At 35.3% G+C, this 25132-nt stretch overlaps 1 protein-coding gene across 1 annotated transcript in view; it reads left to right on the forward strand.

The window, feature by feature from the left end:
• The first annotated feature begins 6685 nt into the window (after positions 1-6685).
• LOC149780122 (uncharacterized) overlaps positions 6686-25132 on the forward strand; it is a 106349-nt gene continuing 87902 nt past the window's right edge. Inside the window, exons 1-4 of the mRNA XM_089936892.1 lie at positions 6686-6946; positions 16524-17060; positions 18445-18551; positions 22231-22441. Coding sequence (XP_089793018.1) covers positions 6709-6946; positions 16524-17060; positions 18445-18551; positions 22231-22441 — 1093 coding nt within the window. The 5' untranslated portion in view covers positions 6686-6708. The remainder of the gene's footprint in view (positions 6947-16523; positions 17061-18444; positions 18552-22230; positions 22442-25132) is intronic.

A 25132-nucleotide genomic window follows, 5' to 3' on the forward strand; every position in this document is an offset into this window, starting at 1 on the left:
GGACCGTAGAATGTTATCATCAGGTCTGTAAAGAATCCAGTCAAAAATGTGACCATGTTTATGGGTGGGTTGATTAACTGACTGTTTGAGGTTGAAAACATTAATGGAGTTTTGATGTATTTGGGTTTCCAGGACAGTCAAAGTGAAAGTTGAAATCTCCAAGAATAATCAGGTTGCCACCTATCGAATTTCCATAGTCCAGGAGATTCGGAAACTGCTCCAAAAAGAGACAGTCAGCCAACTTGTTTTTTCTACTAGGAGGAGGGCGGTATAGGCAGAAAAAATGGACTGACCTTTGCTCCAGTGTGAGTGTGGTTTGGACTAGTTAAAACAATGTGTGGTCGAAATTGAATGTTATGGTGTGTTTAAGATGTTTTATCATGGAGTTCTTTGTGATGACAGCAATTCCACCTCCGCGAGAATTACGGGGAACGACTTGATGGAGTAACCAGTTGGTGTTAGATCCGCACACTTGGGCTCATCACCTGATGTTTTTAGCCATGTTTCTGTCAGGAAAAAGACGTAAATATTCTGGTCGTTGATAAAATTAACTATTTCTGTGCGCTTTTCCAGTGGTCCTACTGACTGGGCATTGAATAATGCAATGCGCAGAGGTATCTCCTGGATAGTTGACACAAAGGTTGACAAATTAATAGGGATTTGAATTAGGTTATCTAAATTAACGGTCGAATTTTGTTTAAATTGTTGAGCTGAAATAAGGGAGATAACTGGGATTCTTCTTCCTGTTCTATGCCGGCCAGCTTTGAAACAACGTTTCTTTTTTCGCTTCTGTTTACATTTTGGTAATGATGAATGCAGTCCCAGTTCGTTTAGTCTAGAGCACAATGTAGTGTGGAGAGTCAAGGAGTGATCATTTAAAGCAATTAATGACGCTCCATCATAGCATAAATGGGTTGACTGGCAAGTATCACGTGATGGCGGTTTGTTCAAAAACAGTGGAGCAAGACAGCTGAGAAAAAGTCTAATTGTTCTCATTTCCAAAACATGGAGATGAAGAAACAAATATTTAACAGCCAGTACATAATGAACACAGTAATGTAGATGAAAGGCAACAAGCACAAATGTCATGAAAAAGGCCCTAAAAATCGGAACAGCTGCTTCAAGCCGGTTAAGCGATAGCAGTAAAGATAGAAAAGATTATACTGAACCCGATATTTAAAGATACAAGGGTCGACCAAACAAGTGTGGTGCTGGAGAAATATGATGCATAAAACTTAGCATTCTTCATAAGACACTATGGCACGGAGATTTCAAATTTTGCATTCCTGATATGACATTGTGACATGGATTTTTCAAGTTTTAGTGAGTCATAGTGATATGCAAAAGGTCCCATTCATTTTATAACGCCTGACCAGTATCGTGCATTTTATGAGTAATGTAAAGTACAAAATGCTTTTGAGTTGAAACTTGAAGTGAACATCATTTGAGTATGGCATTTGAGTATGGTGTTAGTGTTGTATATGCAGTTGATCATGTTATGAAAGAACTCACATTACATTTGCTTTACATCCACGATTGTCCTCGCAGCTAAGGGACTAACAGATGATTTTCGGGTCGGTAGGGCTGAGATATTTTGAAAAAGGTTCCTACCCTGAATTTATCCTAGCAATATGTCAGTGGATAGTTGCACCAATATGAGGTTCTCACCAACAGACATTTTGTAATGTCTTAGTCCTAAATTAAAATGGTGGAGATCTAATGTTTAGTATGGTCCTTAATAGAAAGTAATTTTGCCATCGGGTCTTCACGGAAAAACTTCTTGTGATGTCTTGTTTGTCATAAACAAAAATGGTGCTGATCTGATGTCAAATATGGACATATCTGTGTTGCTTTGGTCCTATTAGTTTTTAGGGAGGAGGAACCATGAACCTGATATGTTGTCATCTGAAACTGTTGCAATGCAATATTTTATGTATTGTAAACAATTGAATATTCATGATGACAGATATTCAAAAATAGGAATAAAAAACTACTTTGAATCTGTGCACCCCTCCCCCATCTTGTACAATTTTCATAGTTAGTCTCGTTATCATTTACCAGAACAAGTCCTCAACTTGATGCCAAACAATAGACCCTTGTTTTGTTCATTTTAGGGCTTTCATAATCTACTTGTCTGATGCCAGAAAGAAGCTCTTATTAGTCTTGGGCATCATGCTGTGGGCAAGATGAAAAAAATTAAAGATGTGTATAGCTCGTAATGCTATATGTTCTGCAGTTTTATACTTTGCGATCTCACAAAAGTAGATATATCATCAACTTAATGTATGATTACACATATCGCAATCTTTGACTGAAAAATTGTTAAAACCATAAATCCAAATCACACAAACATATATATGTATCGCAATTTTCTTATGCATAATGATCCACAGTTTATATAATCACTAGTCTATCCCTGCTTGAGTGAATAATTTCGATTTTGTAATCCGTGCCATAACATGAATATTTGAATCTTGTCTTAACAAACAGGTACTGTATATTTATATTTTAAATTATTGGTTACTTTTCAATATATATATATATATATATATATATATATATATATATATATATATATATATATATATATATATATATATATATATATACGGGATTAACGGACTTCAGGCCCTAACGCAGCCATGAAATTTTGCAAGTTGCATTATATGCTGAGCTTCCAGACTGAACAATCTGCTTCCCAGAGATTATTTTGATGCATATCGTCTCTTTGAAGGTAGTTAGATAATACATGTATATGTTCATACTGATGCAACTCACATGAGATCTATTTTACATTGAACATTTAAGTTCGTATGTCTGTCTGTCTATAGTTTTAATTGAAGATAAATAAGCTCCTAAGCTTTTAAATAATTATCTTCACATGTTTTATATGAATACAAATGTGTGTACGTGTGTACACTGCATCTTCGCATGCATGTATGTATGTATATGTATGTATGTATGCATGCATGCATGTATGTATGTATATATTTTGAGATAAATTAATGCATGTATGTATATATGTTATATTATTATTATTAAATATCAAGTTGTTATTGTTAATTAATTGTATGGGACAGTGAGCTTAATTTCCTGTATCATTATTTGATTGTTTTTACTTCTGAGAATGGGATTATATTATTTACCCCCAACCACTCTTGCCCCCAATTTTCCTGGGGTTTATTAAGGGAGGGGAAGTCAATGGACACTGCCCATAGGGGCCACTATGCCTGATTTGTTTTTAAAGGTACTAGGGATGGTCCTGGCTTTTAAAAAGCTGTCGCCCAAAAAATCGCCAACCTCAATATTTTGTCGCCAATTTTCAAAAAGTGTCGCCAGAACAAGTAGTGTACATTTTTCCAAGTGTTAATTTAGTCTATTAATGTAACAGGCAATGAAAATTACAAAAGATGGGTTAGTTAATACTTAATTACAACAAGCATTAACAAAATGTTACAGTGTTACATGAAGATCCGTCGCGATTTCAGGACTGCCCACTTGTTGAATGCAGTTTCAAAGTCTAATTTTTCACATCTGTACATGCTGATTCTCATTAAATTCTCGAGAGATGAGATGCAGAGTTTATTTCTGATGTCAGTTTTGATGAGCTTCATCTTACTGAATCCACGTTCACAGTCTACAGTGCTGACAGGTGACACCAGTAGTTTGCTTTTACTGATGGCAGTGATCTTCGCTGCTTCCATGGTGTTGGCGTCCCGCATCACCATTTGTGCACATGTATGACTGTCATTACCTGAAAAAAAATGCATTATCAAATTTAGTTGACATTTTAATAATAATAAAACCCTATGATCGTATATTGCAATGTAAGATAAGTGACGTATAATGCGACCGTCGATTGCATGCATTCCGTAATTAAATTACTCCCCACCCCTTATGGCTAGCTTCACAAAGCTTGTAGTGAATTGCTTCCTAAATCCCAAGAATGATCACTGAATGCTGTATAAATTTTCTCGACAAGCAAAATAGGATCTCCATTCCCACGAATGAAACTTACACGAATCAACACAAAATATTGGACCGTATACATAAGCATAAATTCACACCCAATTTAGGGATTTTTTCAATCCTGTATTTTGAGAAATAAATAGTTATTTTTAATTATGCAAAACTTTTTTTTTTTTTTTTGCTATTTCTTGTTGCAGAGTTTAAGTCTCTGCAGCCGTAATACGGGATTGATAGCAAAAGGAAAAGATAAATGAGTAAAATGCACAAATATTACTTGCCCCGCCTGGTTTCAAGTTTGGTGACACACTCCTTCTTCAAAATATCACAGCCAGTTGTAAATGAATTGACGAACTTTGCCTTGATACATACATCAGAGAACATCTGTTTAAACTTTTTGTCATATCTCTGCCATGGACGCCCAAGTTTCCAACTGTCTAGAAATTTTCGGGAATTTTTGCCCCGTTCATCGTAATGTGGTGTTGCACTTGAAGCACTACCATGTAGATGATGTTGGACTGCAAGGTTTATCATCGGGTTCAGTGACTGTATTGTCTGATGAATTTGCACTAAATCCAAACGCTGTTAATTTTTTTAACTTAGGATGAGATGATGAACACGCAACGTCTAACTTCGTTTGCTCATGATAATGTTGCACTGGCGACAGATATAATTGTGATTGAGATTTTTTCCATTTGCTTTGTATTTATACACAGTAGTCGGTACTTCAAAGGTTATCAGTTTTCTATGAAGGTTCAGCAAAACTATTGTATTGGTATTTGTAAAAAAAAAAAAAAAACAACAGAAGGATTAGCCATTCAATTAATTGTATCTGTTCTATTTGCGTCTTCAGAAGTCGGTCAGTTGTAGGTAAGGTTCGGTAGCATGATTGACTGTATCACAGCATACAGTACTCAGCCCAGATGTCATCATAAGCAGATTATGATGTAACAATGCACTTTAAAGATGGGGTTGTCAATAAGAACAAAGGATCATTTGTGTAACAGATTGATTCCAATGCACTGCTTAGTCAAGTTTGTGGCTTCCTTTCGTTCTCCCTTTTAATTTATCCAGTCCAAATCCATGATTGTATGTACAAATTAAATAATTAAGTCTGTCGCCAAAAAAAATCGCCAGATGTGATATTTTTGTCGCCAATAAGGAAAAATATCGCAATTTGCGACATGGCGAAGCCCAGGACTATCCCTGACCGTAGAACTTAGTGTCTTTTTTTGTCGAGGTTGGTGTTGAAGAAATGAAGAGGTAATTGAAGCTAGTAACTGTACATTACATACATATACTGTTTTACATTTACTATGTACAGGCATGTGTTAGGAATTGACGAGTTCATGAATAAAAATTAGTCCTTTCTCGATCAAAAGGTGGTTCAAAGAGGTCCTTACATCAATAAATTTGTATTTATATTTAAATAAAACAATTTTTACATGTTAAATCTGAGTCAGGGAAACTATGGTCTGCCAGGTGATTATGAACATGGATAATGTAACCATGCTTGTATGGTAAAGGCCAGATTTTCATATTTGCACATAAAGATTTAATAGATGAAATTTGTACCATTATTAGTACCCCAACTTTGTTGACGGGTGGCTATAGTAACGACATCATAGACGAGATTAAATTTCCTTTTCAAATTTTTTGATGTTTCCTCCCTCATGTTTTTTAAAGTTTAAATCTTTACAGCCTGTGTTCATATATAACACTGGTACATGTTAAGTAAGCATTGCAATTGCTCGTCCAATTCAAAATAACATTGCCATATAAAGATAACCTCATTACTGGAACACAAGCACATGAGCTCCATGCTTCAGATCAGCTACATTCATAGAGTAATGCATATGGTTGGAGATGACAAACTTACTCTAATAGTTGGATGGTTACCTTTGATTCTTTATGTACTGGTTTTTACTTTACATTCTTGTGCAATGTTGTACAAAAAATTTGAAAGTGTAACAAACATTCACTATGTCAGGGATCATCTCAAAATGATACACACTATCTGAGATACTCAAAGTAGCTGCATAGCACTGTTTTATTATTATTATTATTATTATTATTATTAGTAGTATTGTTGTTGTTTAATTCTTTCTCATGTTGAAAGAGGAATCATGATCGTTATTCTCACCTACTCTGGCCCACAATTTACTTTTTAGTTTTTTAAAAAGACAATTGGCACTGCCTGCTACTATTCTATCCTGGAGGGTGTAAAAGAGTTGGATCGAGTGGGGGGCGGGTTTAGGATTTTCTTTTGATCTGTGATATTTTTTCTTTTAAAATGAGATAATTTAGGATTTTTCGATTAATATAACAGATCTAATACATGGGCAAGTTTGTCTGTAAATTGGATCAATAATATTTATTTCAAGAGAGTTTTGAGAGCTTGAATGATTCCACCATCCCACAACACACACGATGGTAAATCCTTTATGATTTTATTATGCTTATGAATTATGAGTGAATTTGGTTGTACAATATGCAGCCTGACCGTATTTCAATATAAATCTGCTGAAATTGCTTGCTTTATTGTTAATTTTGTTTTCCTTTCACTTGCAAAAATCTGGTTAGATAAATATGTCATAATTAAAATAATATCTTCTGATCAAATTTGTGCAAATCTCATAATCTAAGTTCTCTGAGATATCACATATTTGAATTCATATACTGTCTTTATTTACACTGCCTCGTTTGAATTCAGATCCAGTAATTCCAGCAGAGGTTCTGAAAATGGATACAAGATCCCTTGATATGTACAAGGAGGCTCTTAGAGGTGGAAAGGAAAAGGTTTACAACATTAGGGTAATGATTGTAGGCCAGTATGGGGTGGGAAAAACAACGTTAACCAAGCGCCTTTTGGGGAAGGACGTAAATATATCTGAGAGAAAAAGCACTGAAGGGATAGATGTTCACATTGAATGCAGTAAAGTTTCCTTGGTATCTGGAGAGTGGACAGCACAAGAGAAAAGTAAGTGATCCTTTAGTAGAATGATACCCCATCCCCAACACACAAACATGGTGGAATTTAATAATTTGCTTCATCTGAAAATACTTTATTCTCTCAAGTGCCTCATTGTTTGTGGAAAGGATGTATAATGCATCCATTAGGGACTGACCGTTTTATGTTCTGAACACGGGGTGTCATTCAAGAAAGAAAAAAAAATAGCCTAGTTGAGAAAAATCCCAGCCCTTTCCCATCAGTGAAGTCCCTTAGGCTTAACAATTTTATGTTTATTTGGTTACCTACCAATATAAAAGTAGGGTGTCAAGGTCAAATGAACATTTGAGTGTTTTTTCTGTTTTAATAAGGCTAAGTGAATTTGTGGTGTTGCTATCCACGTGTCCTCCATTAAAGATTGCTATTTTCAATTTTTTAAAAATAAAAATAAAAAACACTAAACCAATTACAAAATTGGCAGGTTGCATTCAGGCATAATAGTCTCCTAAGTTTTTTGAAGGCAATACAGATCTTCCCCTGCTGTGTAATGTGGTTACCATTACTTAAATATAGATGAACCTTTTAAAATAAATTTCTCTGCCCAGATGGACTGTCTGTTTTTTTTTAGTAAAGTCAGTTAGCCCACATGACCTCAGCATTTTATAGCAAATAATTTGGTTAAAAGTGCCATTCAAATGATCAACCTACAAACATCTGGTAATTTGACAAAATCTGAGAGAAAAGATCTTGCAACAGAGCACATTTCAGTTTGTATACAACAATCATTAGAAAGCATGAAAAATGTTGTTTTTTTTTCTCTCCGACTATTCATCTGTTACTAATTTGGTTTCTGTACATTAACTTTTGTTGTCTTCATCTACATTTGCCAAACTGTGGATAGCTTGCACTTATGGTAAGGAAGTATCCACTTTATGGGGTCAAAGGTCAGTGTCACAGTGAAAGAAGACAAATGCTTTTATTGAACAAAATCCAGTTATCTACAGAGAAAAATATTTGATGTAGAGGTTGTATAATGTACAGTTTCCCATACTGTTGCATTTATTTTCATAGTATTATACAGCGAGAAAAAAGATGCAGAATAAATGTTCAAAATAAATGCTAGGAGGGGAATGGTTGATGAATTTAAGTTACAGTAAGGGATGGATCTTCATAGTGAAGGGATGAGGATGATTACATGCATTCAGTTTGTACATTGTTTTCAAAAAAAAAATTCACATTTCCAGCTCTATAAACGGCACTAAATTTAATCATTAATTTTTGGGTGGTACTAGAGCATATTTTGACACAATTGCCTTATCAACTAAGGCACCAGCCTTTTAACTTGGGTAGAAGGATGGGGAGGGGTCTTTTGTGAAAACATTTCCAGCCCTCAAAGCTTAACAGAATTTGAAGGAAAATAGAGAAAGAAGCTAACCCTGGCATGACATAATTTTAAAAGGGTTCAAAGAAGGCTCTGCAAAATGTAAGAAGTAAATTCTACCTCCAAATACAAAAGTGAAAGGTTGTATACTTTACATGTGAAGTGTGTAAATATCATTATTGCTCATATATGTGCATTAATCATGTTGATTTAGTTTAATGTGATCTAAAGAAATATGTGTACATGATTTACAACATAATGTTGTAAGCATGTGTTGAAATACTACAGTTCTGGACATATATTTCATAATGTCTAATGTTAATAAAATGTGGTGAATTGGCTTGTTTCTGACATTCGTAAATAGCAGACCTAAAGGTAGTTTTGTGTTACTTATATTATTCAGTTAATACAATTTAAGAACTTGCATGCCAACTTTTTATTTTATCTCTGATTTCATAATTTTCTGTGAATGATTACTCGTGCACAAATCCTTGCATTTTTGTGTAGCATTTATACTTTTCTATCATTCTTTGATCTCTTGAAGTCCTTGTGTAGCATTTATATTTTTCTTTCATCTCTTGAAGTCCTTGTGTAGCATTTATATTTTTCCCTCATTCTTTTACCTCTGTTGTAGCATTTATATGCTTCTATCATTCTTTGACCTCTCGAAGTCCTTGTGTAGCATTTATATTTTTCTATCATTCTTTGACCTCTTGAAGTCCTTGTGTAACATTTATATTTTTCTATCATTCTTTGACCTCATGAAGTCCTTGTGTAGATGCACTTGTAAATAGGTAACATAATTAGTCCCAGCTTTTACTATTGCATGTACTATTGATTCCACACATGTACATCATCGCATTTTGTTAGCTTGGTTATTGGTTTTCTAACCCATCTAGACAGTGTAAATAAATGTGTTGTATGACTGCTTTCTCTCTCCATTCTTTTCCATTCCAGCTTAATTATTTGCTTGTAACCTTAGCAGCAGGGAAGGCGAACCCACCTTTTTGTAGGAACGTCCAAATGTCAAAAATAAGCCTTCCTACAAATGATCGAAAAAAAGAAAAGTGTCAACAAAATTTTAAAAAAGCGTTGACACTTTACTGAGAAAATCTCTCCGGAATTTTTCTAATTAATATTACTTTATTGTCGTTGGTTATTTTTTCTAGTTTATTATGCACATTGTTTACGCGGTTAACGTCTTAATTGAGGTCGCGCCTCCCCTGCTGCTATTCATCCAAATATTTTATTGAGACCCACATGATATCTTGTTCTAGGATCATGTAAATGTATCGTGTGGAGTAGCTTGCGCTCGTGAAAAGAAATTTTTATCCATATCTCCGCTACACCAAGTTTGATGAATATTGCGCAACGTGTGTGTGTCTACGCCATTAAACACAACTAAAATATTACAGTTGTCTCTGATCACTTTTGGTATTTGTGTGTATCGCTGAGTAACATATATCACATCAGTGTTTTTATGTCTACCACAGGAAAAAAATCCTAGCTGGATTTGATTGTTTGTCCAGCATCACATCATCGTATACAACTAAATTATTAATAAATCTGTCTATGGAATCTACTGATAGTGATTCATCAATATCTGTTATAAACTCGATAACATCATTATCTTTATCCAGTAATCATGCGTTTTCATTAAAATCTTTAAGCACATCATAACATCGTTGATCATCTACAGACGGGGCTACCAAATATAACCTATCCCATTTTAGCCATCTCATCACAAGATTAAGTAACAATTGCGTCTTACCCGATCCAGATGGTCCTTCTGATCGAATTTGGCAACGCAGGATGATGTTTGACAGGTTCTCGTCGCCGAGTCGCTGAGATCCATGCCGAGGATAGTTATTCTGTTAATCTAACAACATCAAATGAAATCAGCAACAAAATGATTGTGTGTAAAAAAATATCTTTGGTGTTATTTTGACCTCAGTTTATTAATGCGACATTCTACCAATGCAGCAGTTGATAAAACATTTATTTCGTCGATCTGATATTGGCAGAAGTGTAGGTAAAATTATATTATTAAGAACTACCTACACTTCTGCCATCATCGGTCAATGGAACATTTCACCATCATCTGTCGATGGGAACATTTATTTGTCAAACTGATTGGGAAAACTGTTACTCGTTGATGCATTTGTTTTTATGCATCTCAAGAAATTCTTCCGCAGTTGGTGATTTTTCTTTCGATGTGAAATGTTTTGGTTTTCTTTTTCTCTAGTATACCAGCAGTGATCGATATAAGTTTCCAACGCAGCAGTTACATATCTCAGAATTGCCTCGTAAACCTCTCTTGCAACTCAAGCAGGGTTTAGGGCCGGTTGATCCTCATTTGACACTCTGGTTGTGATATCCGCAGTATTCGCCGCGACATGTTTTATTACAATATTCAACTGATCCTTCGGGAAGCCATTTGCAATTGTTCTGACCAATTTGGAATGGCATATTATATATTTCAGACATATTCAGTTTTTTAATTAAACATATATTTTAACTGTATTATGATATATGATATACAAAATCAACCCACCACCACATATTTGCGATGTCATGTGTAGCCTTGTTGATGATTTTTGTCCAGAAAGAAGATCGATAACGCAACAAACTATTCTGGTTGTATGTGACGAGAATGATCCGTTTTTTAGCAGTGAACATTTATTCGAATATAACACTCAAGAAGACCTACGGTCTCTAGCAGGATCTAATTATTGTATTCTGCATGATTATTACTCAATATTTGACATTGATACGTTAAAAGATTCCGTTGCTGTATATAGTAAAAGTGATGCGTTACAAGCGTTGCAAAGTACTTCACACGATAATTATTATCTTCATGGAATAATAATCCAACACTTTGATAGATTTTACGTATTTGCATCTGATGATGATTTTGAATGCGTTGCTGATAAATTCATCGGACAATCGTCAGTTAATGAAATCATGCCTAAATTCAGATTGCGTTATCCAGTATTCGATATTGATTCATTTTACAAATATCAGATTGATCATGAGAATAAATTTGACAAGCAAGGATCTTACAAACAAACAGAAGAAAAAAGCACTCACAATGAGATTATTGATTATTTTGTTAGATTACTCGATTGTCAGTGAGGACAAGTTTATTTATTCGAAACAACATGCGGTTATCATGTACTTGTCAAATTAACGCCTGTATCGTTACAACAACAACGGGAATTAATCAAGAAGACCAGCAATGACAATCCTGCATGGAAGCTAGATCATCAAGCTGGTCTTCACGGAATAAAATTAACTAATACGCGATCATACAAGCCAGGAAAAGTAACGCACTGTAAAACACTAATATCACACGATAACATTTCTGCATCTGAATTACTTGTTTGTCCGACGTCGATTCAACCTATCGAGATTGAACAAGTCGAGGAGGAATCAACAAATATCATCAATGACAATCTTACCGAAGATGAACTATCTGAAATATCAGTCGCGTTAACGCGTCAACAGGATCGATTAATAAGCATCAAAGAGGTTCGCGGTGATATGATCACGATATCGAGGCGACCAGGTCATTATTGCAATATGTCAACACCGTCACGGATATAACGAGATTCATGGTTATATCGAATCAAAATGTATCGATTGTTTCGTTGTGGTGCATTCAGATGTGTTCATGATCGGTTGTTTCAGATCATCACGAAAAAGATAACGATACCACGCAAGAACATAAACGATCAGATCATCGATTATTTATCTGGTACTTCAACGAATGCCGCGATAGCTGCTCTCATTGATAAATTAACACAGCAACAGCGAGACATCGATTATATAAAATATTTGATGGCGTCGAAATACCGTCGTAGCAATTATCCTGGTCATTTTGTAAGCAGAAATCCTGATCATGTTTATACGGAACCTCCAGCACATAAATCAGGATCGGGTTGTAAAATCGACGGAGACTACATCGATGGTTCTCCATGTGGAGCTGGTAAATCCGAAGCAGCGTTAAAATCTATCAAACCAGAACAATCTGTGTTATATGTATCCTTTAGAAAAACCCTCACTGAGAAGATTAAATCCGATCACGGATTAATGTCGTACAATGACATCGTTGGTGATGTTGTGTTCGATGATAACAAAAAAGTAATTGTACAAGTTGAATCGCTACGATGTGTGCGGGGCATTCTTGACGTGATCATCGTTGACGAGTGGCACGGAATCCGACGTCAGATCTTCTCGTCAAGTCATAATCATGCAAAATGGAACAAGTTTTCGTCGCTCATTAAATCATCCGGTCGTGTAATTGTTCTAGATGCTGATGCCGACGATGACGATTTAATGCTATTCAGGGATATCCTTAAACGATCCAACATGAAGTTCATCGTGAATGATTATCGAATCGATGCTGATATAAAATTTATCGTGTCAAATTCAAACAAAGACAATTATGCTGATCTTGTGAAGATCCTCCAGCAGGGAAATCGCGTTGCAATTTTCACTCATAACAAATCGAACAAAAACTACTCAGTTGAGAGTCTTGCACGACAGTTACAGCATCAATGATATCGTGTGCAGTATTATCACGCTGACACTGATCCGGCACAAAAAAAGATTGATTTTGCTAACACCAGCATCGCGTACAATGACATTGATGTTGTTATTACTAACCACACACTAGAAGCTGGTGTCAGTATCATCGATGATAGATTTCGTCATTTATTTGTGTTCTCGGAAGAACTTGGATCCGTCGAAGCAACTAAACAAGCTCTTCATAGAGTTCGTTGCATCGATGAAATTCATTATTTGGCAGCACCACGAAGACGCGATAACATTCCACTGACCCGTGAAGAAATAATTGCTGTCATTGAAGAAAAGCAGTATTCACTTTGAGCATATAATTTATGCTTCTGTGTGGTCCCTGATCATGTAAGAGTAATGGTTACCCATTACCCTGTGTGGCCTTCACTTACACACCTTATACATTACACCACCAACATATTTCTAGGGAAATCACCTCACAGGAAAACCAGCATCTACAGAGGGCTATTCTTGTCATAAGAATGGATTTATTTCAAGTGAATATTCATTAATAGTTATTAATTCCTAAGTGTGATGTATTTATCCAATCTTGTTTACATCAGTATCATGTTCACACAGCAAAACCACTAAAAATTATCATATAAATCTAGGTACAAACATCAGTTGGAATTTAGAATCATTCTATTTCCATTTACTTTTTTCCCTACTGCTGCTGGATATTCTCCTCATTTGTTTTGATGTTGATTGTTTTGAGTCTTTCCAACATCTGATCTTTCAGCAAGAACTCTGGAACTTACCCCACAATAGCTGAGCTGAATAAATGATACTTTTTCATGCAAAATAAGAATATTCTGTTTATATGATGGCATTGTGAACTAATTTAATGTAGAGAAAACTAGACTGCTCCGGTGGCCTGAGTGGTTAGTCTAGTGTCTGCCTCATATGTGGGAGGTTGCAGGTTTGAACCCCTCTGCCAAGCCATATCAAAGACTTATTTTAAAAATGGTACTAGCAGCTAGGCACTCAGCATTAACAGGTTATTGTTAGGACTGGTCAGACTGGTGTCAGGACAGTGTGAGTGGGTTGGACATGGTGCCACATGTCTGCGGCATGGTGCCCCAGTGCTTGACATCACTATAAACTGCCACACTGCAGACATCATAGCGATATGACTAAGAAATTGCTAAAGCTGAGTTAAAAATCCAAGTCACATATACACAGAGAAAAACAGATGAGACACATTAGGTTCTGGATCAGTATCAGTTTGAAACGTTTTCAATTCTTCAGCAAAGAGTTGGATGATAATTTCAGCAATGTTTCTGGAAAAGGACTGAAATTGCATCAATAAAATAGTGTCTGCATTTGATCCAGTTACAACTAGGATAAGATTGCAAAAGATTTTTTAATTAAAATTTTACATTCATTATTAACCAATCTTCAAAAGCCAAATCCATATTGTTCCACCAATTTCTAGACTGGTTCCATTTCTTTTATATCATTGGTATTGTGAATACTGAAGAACCACGTGTGAATTTTAAAACAACCACTGATTACAGTCGCAACACAAAATACAGGATGACTATTACTTATAGGATGCAGGTGTTTACAACAGAATAATTAATTGCTTTAACTGACGTCTGTTATTGCATATTCATTATGAAAACCTGCTCAATATATATCAAAGTCTAACTCACACCCCCACTTACATCAGAAACTCGACTGCTGTAAACATGCTGAATGCTAGAGCTGTAACTTAAAGAGTTATTAAGAAACAAATGGATGAAACATGTCATACCAATATATTTTTGTTGGAAGCTGTCTTGCATTTCACATTTGAAATCCTAGTTTCATGATCATGGTCAAAGGTCACTATTGGTCACAAGTTGAATTAAAGAAGGTTGAGATACAGATGGAAGAACCATGATGCACACATGCATCTTAATTATTTACAATCTAAATGATCAATTTTTGTATTGTATTTAGCACTCATATTGTAATTCCCTTTGAGATGGAGCCATGAAAGTTCATTCATTTCCATGTTTGTCTAATAACTTTACAGTTCCATCAAGATGGTCACATTTACTTATTGTGTACTTTTATGAAGTAGACAACCATATTAATTCAGCTGATAACTAATTATGTTTTCAGCCTTTTTTCATGTGCCTTATTAGGATATTGCTGCCATATTTGGAACATAAACAGATTGTAGTAAATATGGTGCACATTGAATAATATATCACAGAATATCCAATTATGCCATAGCAAGCATGATATTTGGAAAATGAATTACTGCCAGAATCTCATATTATCTGTCACGGTAGACAAATTATGGTTAGCATAAACATACTAATATAATTTGCATCATATAGTCTTAATAACTATATGATTAGCCAAACTTCCTGAGAAACATAACTGACTTAGGTAGTTCTTTTACAAAGGTTTTATTTGCTCCATTGTTAGGTATATGATCAAATCATAGCTTAGAGCTACAATGAAATATGACATCGTTGCTAGGTGAAGGATAGAACTTAGAATTAATAGTCACTACACAGATTAAGTTCTTCTCTAATGCCAAGTAGCATTATATAACTGGTACTTTAAGCTGGGGCTATGAAAAGATTTTAATTTTTTAAACAGTACCTATTCCCCAGGGGCATGTGGAAATCCAGGGGACAAGGATGGTTATATAAACAAGATGAATGACATTAACTTTATTAGCCTATATACCAACTATGTGTTTCAAGCTTTTCTTTCCCCTCTACACTTTAAACTTGTGTGTGAAATTGGACTCACAAGATGATATATGTCAAATAATAAGTCAGTTTTATTATGTCCACTTGGGTCTATTGTTTAATAACATTGTTGGCCATTACTGCACATTGGGAGAATAACTCAGTATATGAGCAAATTCTGTGGTGGATAGTTTGCATGCAAGAGTTAGCAGTTCTTGTTGGAGCTGTTCAGACATGGACTAATAGTGTTCAGAAAGTTTTGACGCATTGGGTTGGTAGAACATGCTTTTGGCTTAACATCTTGGTACAGAAATCAGTCCAGAATTGAATCTGTCACTATGCCCTCAGTTTAGCCAATGCAATTTATGTTGTGTGACTGCCCATAATTGAATCTATTACTGTGTGATTCTTAAATTGAACAGTCAGTAATATCAGCGTAATAAAAAGTGGTAGAGAACTTACAATTCTATACAATGTCATAATGACATTCTAGTGTTAATCAACGCATCACCACAGATTGAACAAAATAGACTTAGTGAGATGTCCTAGTATGGGTTTTTGATTGTAAAAGGTAAACAGTTGCTTTTAAGTTTGCATTTAGACTCAAGACACATTAATTACTTGGAGAGTATAATTTTCAACATGTTCTATTAGTGGGAATCATATTATTAAATATACATAGCTTTAGAATGCATCTTTTAAGATGAGAACCATTCTGAACAACTCTTGATGAGAATTGCATTCTGAAAATGCATAATTAAGACATTTAAAGATAGGATTATGTCCGAATAGCTCAGTCATAATCAAAATGTTTAATTATCCTGGGAAAGTGTGCATTATTACAAGTATTGATGTACTTTATGAAATTTTAAGGTAATGTACGTATAATTTCTAGCTTGATTGATTGCTTATGCAAAGCAGAATGTGTCTTATTCACTGTTACCGTTGTTTTCAGATTTAGAACAGGATTATCGACTCCAGCGCCTTGCCAAGGTCTTAATTGAGAAACAGACAGCGAGGGACAGGGTTGATGATGGGGAAAAGGTTGTGATCCCCCCTCAGGGGGATGGAACTTCTGATAGCAATGCAAGTGTTATTAATACAGATGAAAAACAAGTTATGAGCCCTCCTGAAGGGGGAAGAGGGGATGTTTTAACTTCTGACAGCAATGCAAATGATGTACAAGGGGATTTAACTCCAGACAGTTATGCACAGGTAGCAGACAAAAGACAAGTTAAGATGGATCCAATGAGGGAAATGATAAAGTTACTACAAGAAAATGGTGATAAATTAAAACAAGATACAGGCAGGACCTCACCATTGTCAGTTTGGGACTTTGCTGGCCAGTATACGTTTTATACAACACACCAAACATTCCTAACAAGACGAGCCATATATCTCTTGGTTTCAGATGTCAGTGGGCAGGTTACTGATCTAGTTGATGATGAGTGTTATTTTGATAGTGAAGGGATAACAAAGTGCAGAGTACATGGTAAGTCAGAACAGCTACATAATACAGCTGTAAACTTGTTATTCTTAGTAGTGTTTTACAGTAAATCCAGTCCAAGCATGGCTTTAAAAGATCAAGAACAGCATCTGAAATAAATAAATTGAAGTTCAGGAGTAGGGTCAAAATACTCTTATTTTTATCTAGCTAAATAAGTAAAACTCTTATCTTTATGTAGCTAAATAAATAAATTGAAGTTCAGGGTTGGCTCAAAATGCTGTTATCTTTATCTAGCTAAATAAGTAAATTGAAGTTCCGGGTTGGCTCAAAATACTTTTATCTTTATCTAGCTAAATAAGTAAATTGAAGTTCAGGGTTGGCTCAAAGTGCTCTTATCTTTATCTAGCTAAATAAGTAAGTTGAAGTTCAGGGTTGGCTCAAAATACTCTTATCCTTTTCTAGCTAAATAAGTAAATTGAAGTTCAGGGTTGGCTCAAAATACTCTTATCTTTATCTAGCTAAATAAGTAAATTGAAGTTAGGGTTGGCTCAAAATACTCTTATCCTTTTCTAGCTAAATAAGTAAGTTGAAGTTCAGGGTTGGCTCAAAATACTCTTATCCTTTTCTAGCTAAATAAGTAAATTGAAGTTCCGGGTTGGCTCAAAATACTTTTATCTTTTTCTAGCTAAATAAGTAAATTGAAGTTCAGGGTTGGCTCAGAGTACTCTTATCTTTATCTAGCTAAATAAGTAAATTGAAGTTCAGGGTTGGCTCAAAATACTCTTATCTTTATCTAGCTAAATAAGTAAATTGAAGTTCAGGGTTGGCTGAAAGTACTCTTATCTTTATCTAGCTAAATAAGTAAATTGAAGTTCAGGGTTGGCTCAAAATACTCTTATCTTTATCTAGCTAAATAAGTAAATTGAAGTTCAGGGTTGGCTCAGAGTACTCTTATCTTTATCTAGCTAAATAAGTAAATTGAAGTTCAGGGTTGGCTCAAAATACTCTTATCTTTATCTAGCTAAATAAGTAAATTGAAGTTCAGGGTTGGCTGAAAGTACTCTTATCTTTATCTAGCTAAATAAGTAAATTGAAGTTCAGGGTTGGCTCAAAATACTCTTATCTTTATCTAGCTAAATAAGTAAATTGAAGTTCAGGGTTGGCTCAAAATACTCTTATCTTTATCTAGCTAAATAAGTAAATTGAAGTTCAGGGTTGGCTCAAAATACTCTTATCTAGCTAAATAAATGCCCTCATTGAAGCTCAGAGGCAGGCTTTATTTCTAGGCCATTATGAGCTTTTTGTTGCAAGACAGCAACATACCTGCATTCATTTTGGGGATATGTTGTGTTAAAAAGTCACCTATTTGATTTGTATTGTAGTCCTAAAACATGAAAAAACAGTTTGGTAATTTGTGATTTATTTTCAGAACTGACTGACGTTTGGTTAAATTCCATACATACCTGTGCTCCACCTGATGAAGCCAGAATACCCCCTGTAATTTTGGTGGGAACACATGTGGATAAAATTAAACAGGTATAGCAGCAGGCCCAATGTCAGGGTGTTTGTATTTTCCTTCTTTTATATGCCCACCATAGGGCAGAATTATTTTATGATGTTCACCTGTCTGTCTGTTGGTTTATATGCAGTAACTCCACAATCAGCAATAGATAGTTCCGATATCAAACGATAAGATCTGCCCAATTAGTTGCTGTTGTTGCGGCTCACAAGCTAACATGAAAATAGCTGATCCGGTAGCATCAGCTACAAATTCAGTGGACAATATTCTCGACAATATTTCTGACACCTTCCAACCTAATTGACAAATTCTATCAGATCATGCCTTAAAGAAGAGCTTGATCTACTACACACAAGGAAATTAGGATTTTTTATGGCAAAAATCTGGTCAAAATTGCATCACCTTGCTTGCAATCTGTGAAGAAGAATGAACATCCTGACAAACTTAAAGAAGATATTTTGCTCAAAGAGGACAAAATAACAAAATCTTTCTGTTCTTGTAAAGGTAAGCATACTTATTATTATCAAAATTTCTAGTATGGCTTCATTTTTAAAAATGTTTCTAAAAATAAAGCTTTTGTTATTTATTTGCACCTGTGATATTTATGTTGTACATATATAATTGTCATATAAGAATAAAACAAGTACTTTTTAAATCTAGAATTAATAATTTAGGAAAACAAATATTAAAATTACAATAAATAAAGAAAAATTATACAGATTTCCTTGAGTGATTGAAGGGAATATTTTCTGTCCTTTATGCTCAATGAACGTGTATAATCAGTTGGATGGGTCAAATATTTCATAAGGGTATCATTGATAAACCAGTAAATTTAAATTGTATCAGATCCATCTGAAATGATCATATATCATAATCTCTTAAAAAAAAAAGAAGGAAATAATAATGGCACATCGAAATAAGCCTCTGCAGGCACATTGACAGGGCATATATTTGCATCCAGTTTTAGCTTTGTTCACAGATTAATGTGACTTGTTTAATGTTACTTCATTGATGCCATAACATTTTGCAGGTGTTGTAAAATCAGTAATTTGCAAGAGATCTATTTTATTCGAGTCAGCACGACCAACATTTAAATAAATGGCAGGAAATAGTTTATTTACCGTCTCAAGCCTATAAAGATGAAATAAATATTTTATTACAGTTTCACGTCTTTATAAAGTTAAATTATTTGTTACATACCTTCCATAATAAAAATTGTATTCAAAGTAATTCAATTTAACATTTTGAAATAACTGATGTAAAAATCCAGGTTTTAAAATATAAGGTGGTGTTTTGTCAAGCTGACCTCAGTTACAAGTAAATGCTCAATTTTGAAAATTTTAATAAAATCAGCACAGTTGAAGCATGATGCAGGATTCCAATATTTCAATTTAAGTTTTCTTTTAAACCAAGGTAAAAAAATGAAAAAAATTAACAACACATATGCACACGTTTTCTTTCTTGCATGTAAAATTATGATTAAAATATGATATACAGTTCGAACATAAGCATATACTTAGCATAAAATTGTATTCAACATTTTCACAAGCACAAAAAATAATATTATTTAAAAACAGTTTTGTGTATTTATATATGAAATATGATTATAAATAATGTACCACTTCCAACATAGACATTTTTCCATGCTGGCATTTGGCTTGGGAACATTTTTCTTGAATTCTTTCATAATAACAAGACTCTGCATGCCCAATGGACAATGCCAAACCATTTTCTGATAAATTTTCCATGATTTTCTGTGTAATCTTTAAAAAATTTCTGCCGTTTAATAAGAAAGGAATCGAGCGTGGTCTTAAGTTTGTGAGCAAATGTGGTGGACAGCAATGCCTAACAATGCAGTGAAAGTGATGCCTACTTTTGATTGGTCAATGTGTCCAGTTTGATTGACAGGTAGGAACTATCTATTCTGAAACTATTTGGATTTCTTGTATTCAGTATTGGAAAGGAGCTGATCGATTTCAGATTTCAAGGATTTAGGTCAAGGTCATATTGACTGAAAGGAAAGAAATAGTTTCTGAACAATGACATTAATTGCCATAGTCCAGACTTTGTGGATGGCTTTCACATGCCTAATGAAAAAGTCTGTCGACTTCAGGGTTGAAAGGTGAAGGGCACTGACTGGAAAAAAAGATTATATTTCTAGCTTTAAAGTCAATGGAATAGGATGGATTTTTTTAAGAATAACTTTTGCTCTTGATTAAACTCCTTGATTAAGCTTTGTAGATGGCTTGCATTTAGGGCAGTTAAGATAACAAAAGATTTAGGGCTCTAAAGAAAGATGTCAATGGTTTTTGCACTATAAGTTTATTTGAAAAGCACATACTTTGACCAAAGGTACAGGTCATCGAGACTCTTATTTATTCAGTCAGTGCTTGCTATCAGATTCATGTGTGATATTTGCACTCAATGGCATTTAAAGTGAGTTATGAAAGAAGCAGCTGGTGATAAAGATCGAACTTCTCATATTGTTTTCACTTTGTTAAAGCCAGCAGCAAAGCGTACCACATTGATGGATACAAGATGATAGAATGTGAGCCTAGATAATTTACCTCAAAACTAAGGTGTAAATATTTACTCATTTAGTTGAATCTATTTCAGTCTTGCAGCTTACCTTTTATATGCAGTTGTTGTCTTTATTAGATTGATTGGTCATGGACAGAATGGGTATAGGATGGTCAGTTGTCCATCATCTGTTGTCCATCCATCCATTGGCACAAGTTTTATGTTCATACTTTTCGTATATTACTTGGAGGATTGTCATGAAACTTTTCATTGATGTTCATGCCAGGATTTTGATGGTCTAGAATGAAAATGGTGATACCTGGGTATCCATTCAGTATGACTGCAACAATGGTGATCTTGAAAATCTTCTGAATGCTACACTTCCTGAAGTAATGTTAATTCATATCAGTATGGAGTTTTCACAGAAAGACATATTATGATGTTTGGTTGGTCCTTAATAAAAAATTAATGATACTAGTCTTATATTTGTAATTTCTACTCATTGATGGAAAGTCCTGTCAACATTACATACATCATTAACAGATTTGTATTGCTGCTTCTCTTAAATCGAAAGTCATGTCATCATGGCATTTTCCCCTGAAGAATGCTTATGGTATTTTGTTCATCATAATTGAAATTCTATGTGATCTGATATCATATGCGGCCATCATGGCAGTTATCTTAAATTCTTATCACTACTTCACTTAAATGGATTGTTATATTGACATAATGGTTTTCACCAAGACTTCCTTTGATACCTAGTTAGTTTTAAATGAAAATGGTGATGATCAATATGGGTGCAGTGGCATCCATTTGGAAAATTTTGTTCTTACTTCTGAATATTAGGAATAGTTTAGAATTCAGCAGTTCAAAGAAAGAGACTTATTATGGATTGTTGGAAATTCTTCTGAGCTTGTAAATCATCAGTCCCTATTAGGGACTTTAGTTAGTTGTCACAGTCTTCTGCTAGATGAACATTGCTACCCCAATTGAATATAAGTGTTGGACAGTAGAGATTACAATCCTCGTGTATTAATATAAGTTGATAATACCACTGCCCTTTCCTCTTTCTCAAGGTATTAATGTTTAACTCTCCCTAACAATCTCTATTTATCATGGAAGAGGTGTAATTTTTGCAAGGGAGTTCAATAAATCTTGTTTAATCTCTTGTACTAGAAACAGTTGCCAGCAACAAGAACAGAGCTGGAGGCACAGACTATGCCATCTGAAACAAACGAGTTCACACTGCCCACAACATCAACACCTGCTGCTGCCACCAACAAAGAACCAACCAGGGCATTGATTGTCCTTAGGTCTATGAAGAATTTTTTTAGGCCAGGGAAAACAGAAAGGACAGTAGGGGCAACCCCAGTCTCTAGCATGACAGGTAGGTCACGGGGATGCATGAATTATGTGTTTGCAGCAAGATGAATGCATCTTTTTTTTCTGATCTCATAATTTTCTGGTTAGGTAAGATTTGTCTGATCTCATACTGTTCTGTGGTTAGGTAACTTTTGTCATTTTAGTCTAGCTTGGTTTAAAGAACCACCTTAAAAGTGAGATAAATTTGATGTCTTAAAACAGGCAGTTGGTTAAAGAGGTTAATTAGTTTGTTTATGAAACCACCAAAATATGACTGTGGACAGCAGGTGATCACTTAATACAGGTGTAATTTCTACACTTTAATGACCTCTAAAAAGGGAATGTTTAAAGCAGTTAATCACATAATACAGGTGTAAATAGTTCTGTTTAAAGGACTGCTAAAAATGCTCTTTCAAGATAAGTAATCTTTTAATGCAAGTAACCATTAAGACAGGTGGTAAATTATTACATTGTTTGGTTTTATTGCTTTACAGCATAGAAACATGGGTAGGTCATTTAGTGCTAGGCAATGTTAGCAAAGTGCCATGCCCAAGAACACACCTGGATAGTTGACTCGATCTGGTTCAGTAGTAGCATTCAAACCTACACACTTTTGATCCTGAGTCGGGCACACTAACCACTGAGCCACAGTGGCTCCCTAAGGTTAATCATTGGAGGTTAATTTCAACAATATAAGTCTGCTTAAAGGACAGTTTTAAATGTCTGTTTAAGTCAGGTGATCAGTTAATACAGATGATCTTTAAGATGGATTTGACACTATAGAGTAGCACAGTTCCTTGGATTGCATTCTTCTGTTTAGTAAAGCTATTGAATACAAGTTTTGTAGACTGGTTAGGCAATGGAAAATAATCAAATCCTTTTGGTCATCAATCCAGCATGCTAAATACTGTACCACTGTGGTTTCTGCCTCCTTGCTTCTTGCTACATGCAGGAGCAGGAGATGAATGTGACAGTCTGGTTAATCATGAAAGAATGAAGCGAATATGTCTATCAGCAATTGGATGGAACTCCAATGACAGCAGTCAGGACTCGATAAAAATAACCTTTTGGATCTAGGTAGAGATTACCCAGACTACCAATTTAAGTCAAATACCCAGTAAAGTTTCTTGTATCTTTCATTTTGTATAGATGGTCAGAACGGAGAGTTAATGCGAACAGTTTCCCAAACTGGCACAGGTTGGAAATTCAGCCAGTCTATTTTTCACTGGAACTGACAAATTCATGTCTTGTGTAAAATTCGTAGTGAGGGTCATAATGGGGGGGGGTGAGTTATTGCAAACAATATCTCGAACTGGCACAGGCTAGAAATCCAGCCAGTGTATTTTTACTAGAACTGACAAAATCATGATTTAACCAAGCATGTCTCATGACACATTTGGACCTCATAAATATATGCATGACACTAGCCAACATTTGTAGCATAATATGTGAATGACACTAGCCAGTATGTACAGCACAGTATAAGCATGACACTAGCCACATGTAGCAAAATATATGAATGACACTAGCCAACATTTGTAGCACAATATGTGAATGATACTAGCCAGTATGTACAGCACAGTATATGCATGACACTAGCCACATGTACTGCAATATATGAATGACACTAGCCACGTGTAGCACAGTATATGCATGACACTAGCCAGCATGCACATCACAGTATATGCAGACACTAGCCAGCATTTGTAACACAGTATATGCATGACACTAGCCAGCATGTACAGCACATTATATGCATGACACAAGCCAGCATGTGTAACACAGTATATGCATTACACTAGCCAGCACGTACAGCACAGTATATGCATGACACTAGCCACCATGCACATCAGAGTATATGCATGACACTAGCCAGCATGTACAGCACAGTATATGCATTACACTAGCCAGCATGTACATCACAGTATATGCAGACACTAGCCAGCATGTGTAACACAGTATATGCATGACACTAGCCAGCATGTCAGCACAGTATATGCATGACACTAGCCAGCATGTGTAACACAGTATATGCATGACATAAACCAGCACGTGTAACACAGTATATGCATTACACTAGCCAGCATGCACATCAGAGTATATGCATGACACTAGCCAGCATGTACATCACAGTATATGCATGAGACTAGTCAGCATATGTAACACAGTATATGCATGAAACTAGCCAGCATGTGCAACACAGTACGTGCATGACACTAGCCAGCATGCACATCAGAGTATATGCATGACACTAGCCAGCATGTACAGCACAGTATATGCATTACACTAGCCAGCATGTACAGCACAGCATATACATGACACTAGCCAACATGCACATCAGAGTATATGCATGACACTAGCCAGCATGTACAGCACAGTATATGCATTGCACTAGCCAGCATGTACAGCACAGTATATGCAGATACTAGCCAGCATGTGTAACACAGTATATGCATGACACTAGCCAGCATGTCAGCACAGTATATGCATGACACTAGCCAGCATGTGTAACACAGTATATGCATGACATAAACCAGCATGTGTAACACAGTATATGCATTACACTAGCCAGCATGCACATCAGAGTATATGCATGACACTAGCCAGCATATACATCACAGTATATGCATGAGACTAGCCAGCATGTGTAACACAGTATGTGCATGACACTAGCCAGCATGCACATCAGAGTATATGCATGACACTAGCCAGCATG

This window comes from Sinohyriopsis cumingii, chromosome 16 (genome assembly GCF_028554795.1).
Source record: "Sinohyriopsis cumingii isolate HCF-2022 chromosome 16, ASM2855479v2, whole genome shotgun sequence".
Classification (NCBI taxonomy): domain Eukaryota; kingdom Metazoa; phylum Mollusca; class Bivalvia; order Unionida; family Unionidae; genus Sinohyriopsis; species Sinohyriopsis cumingii.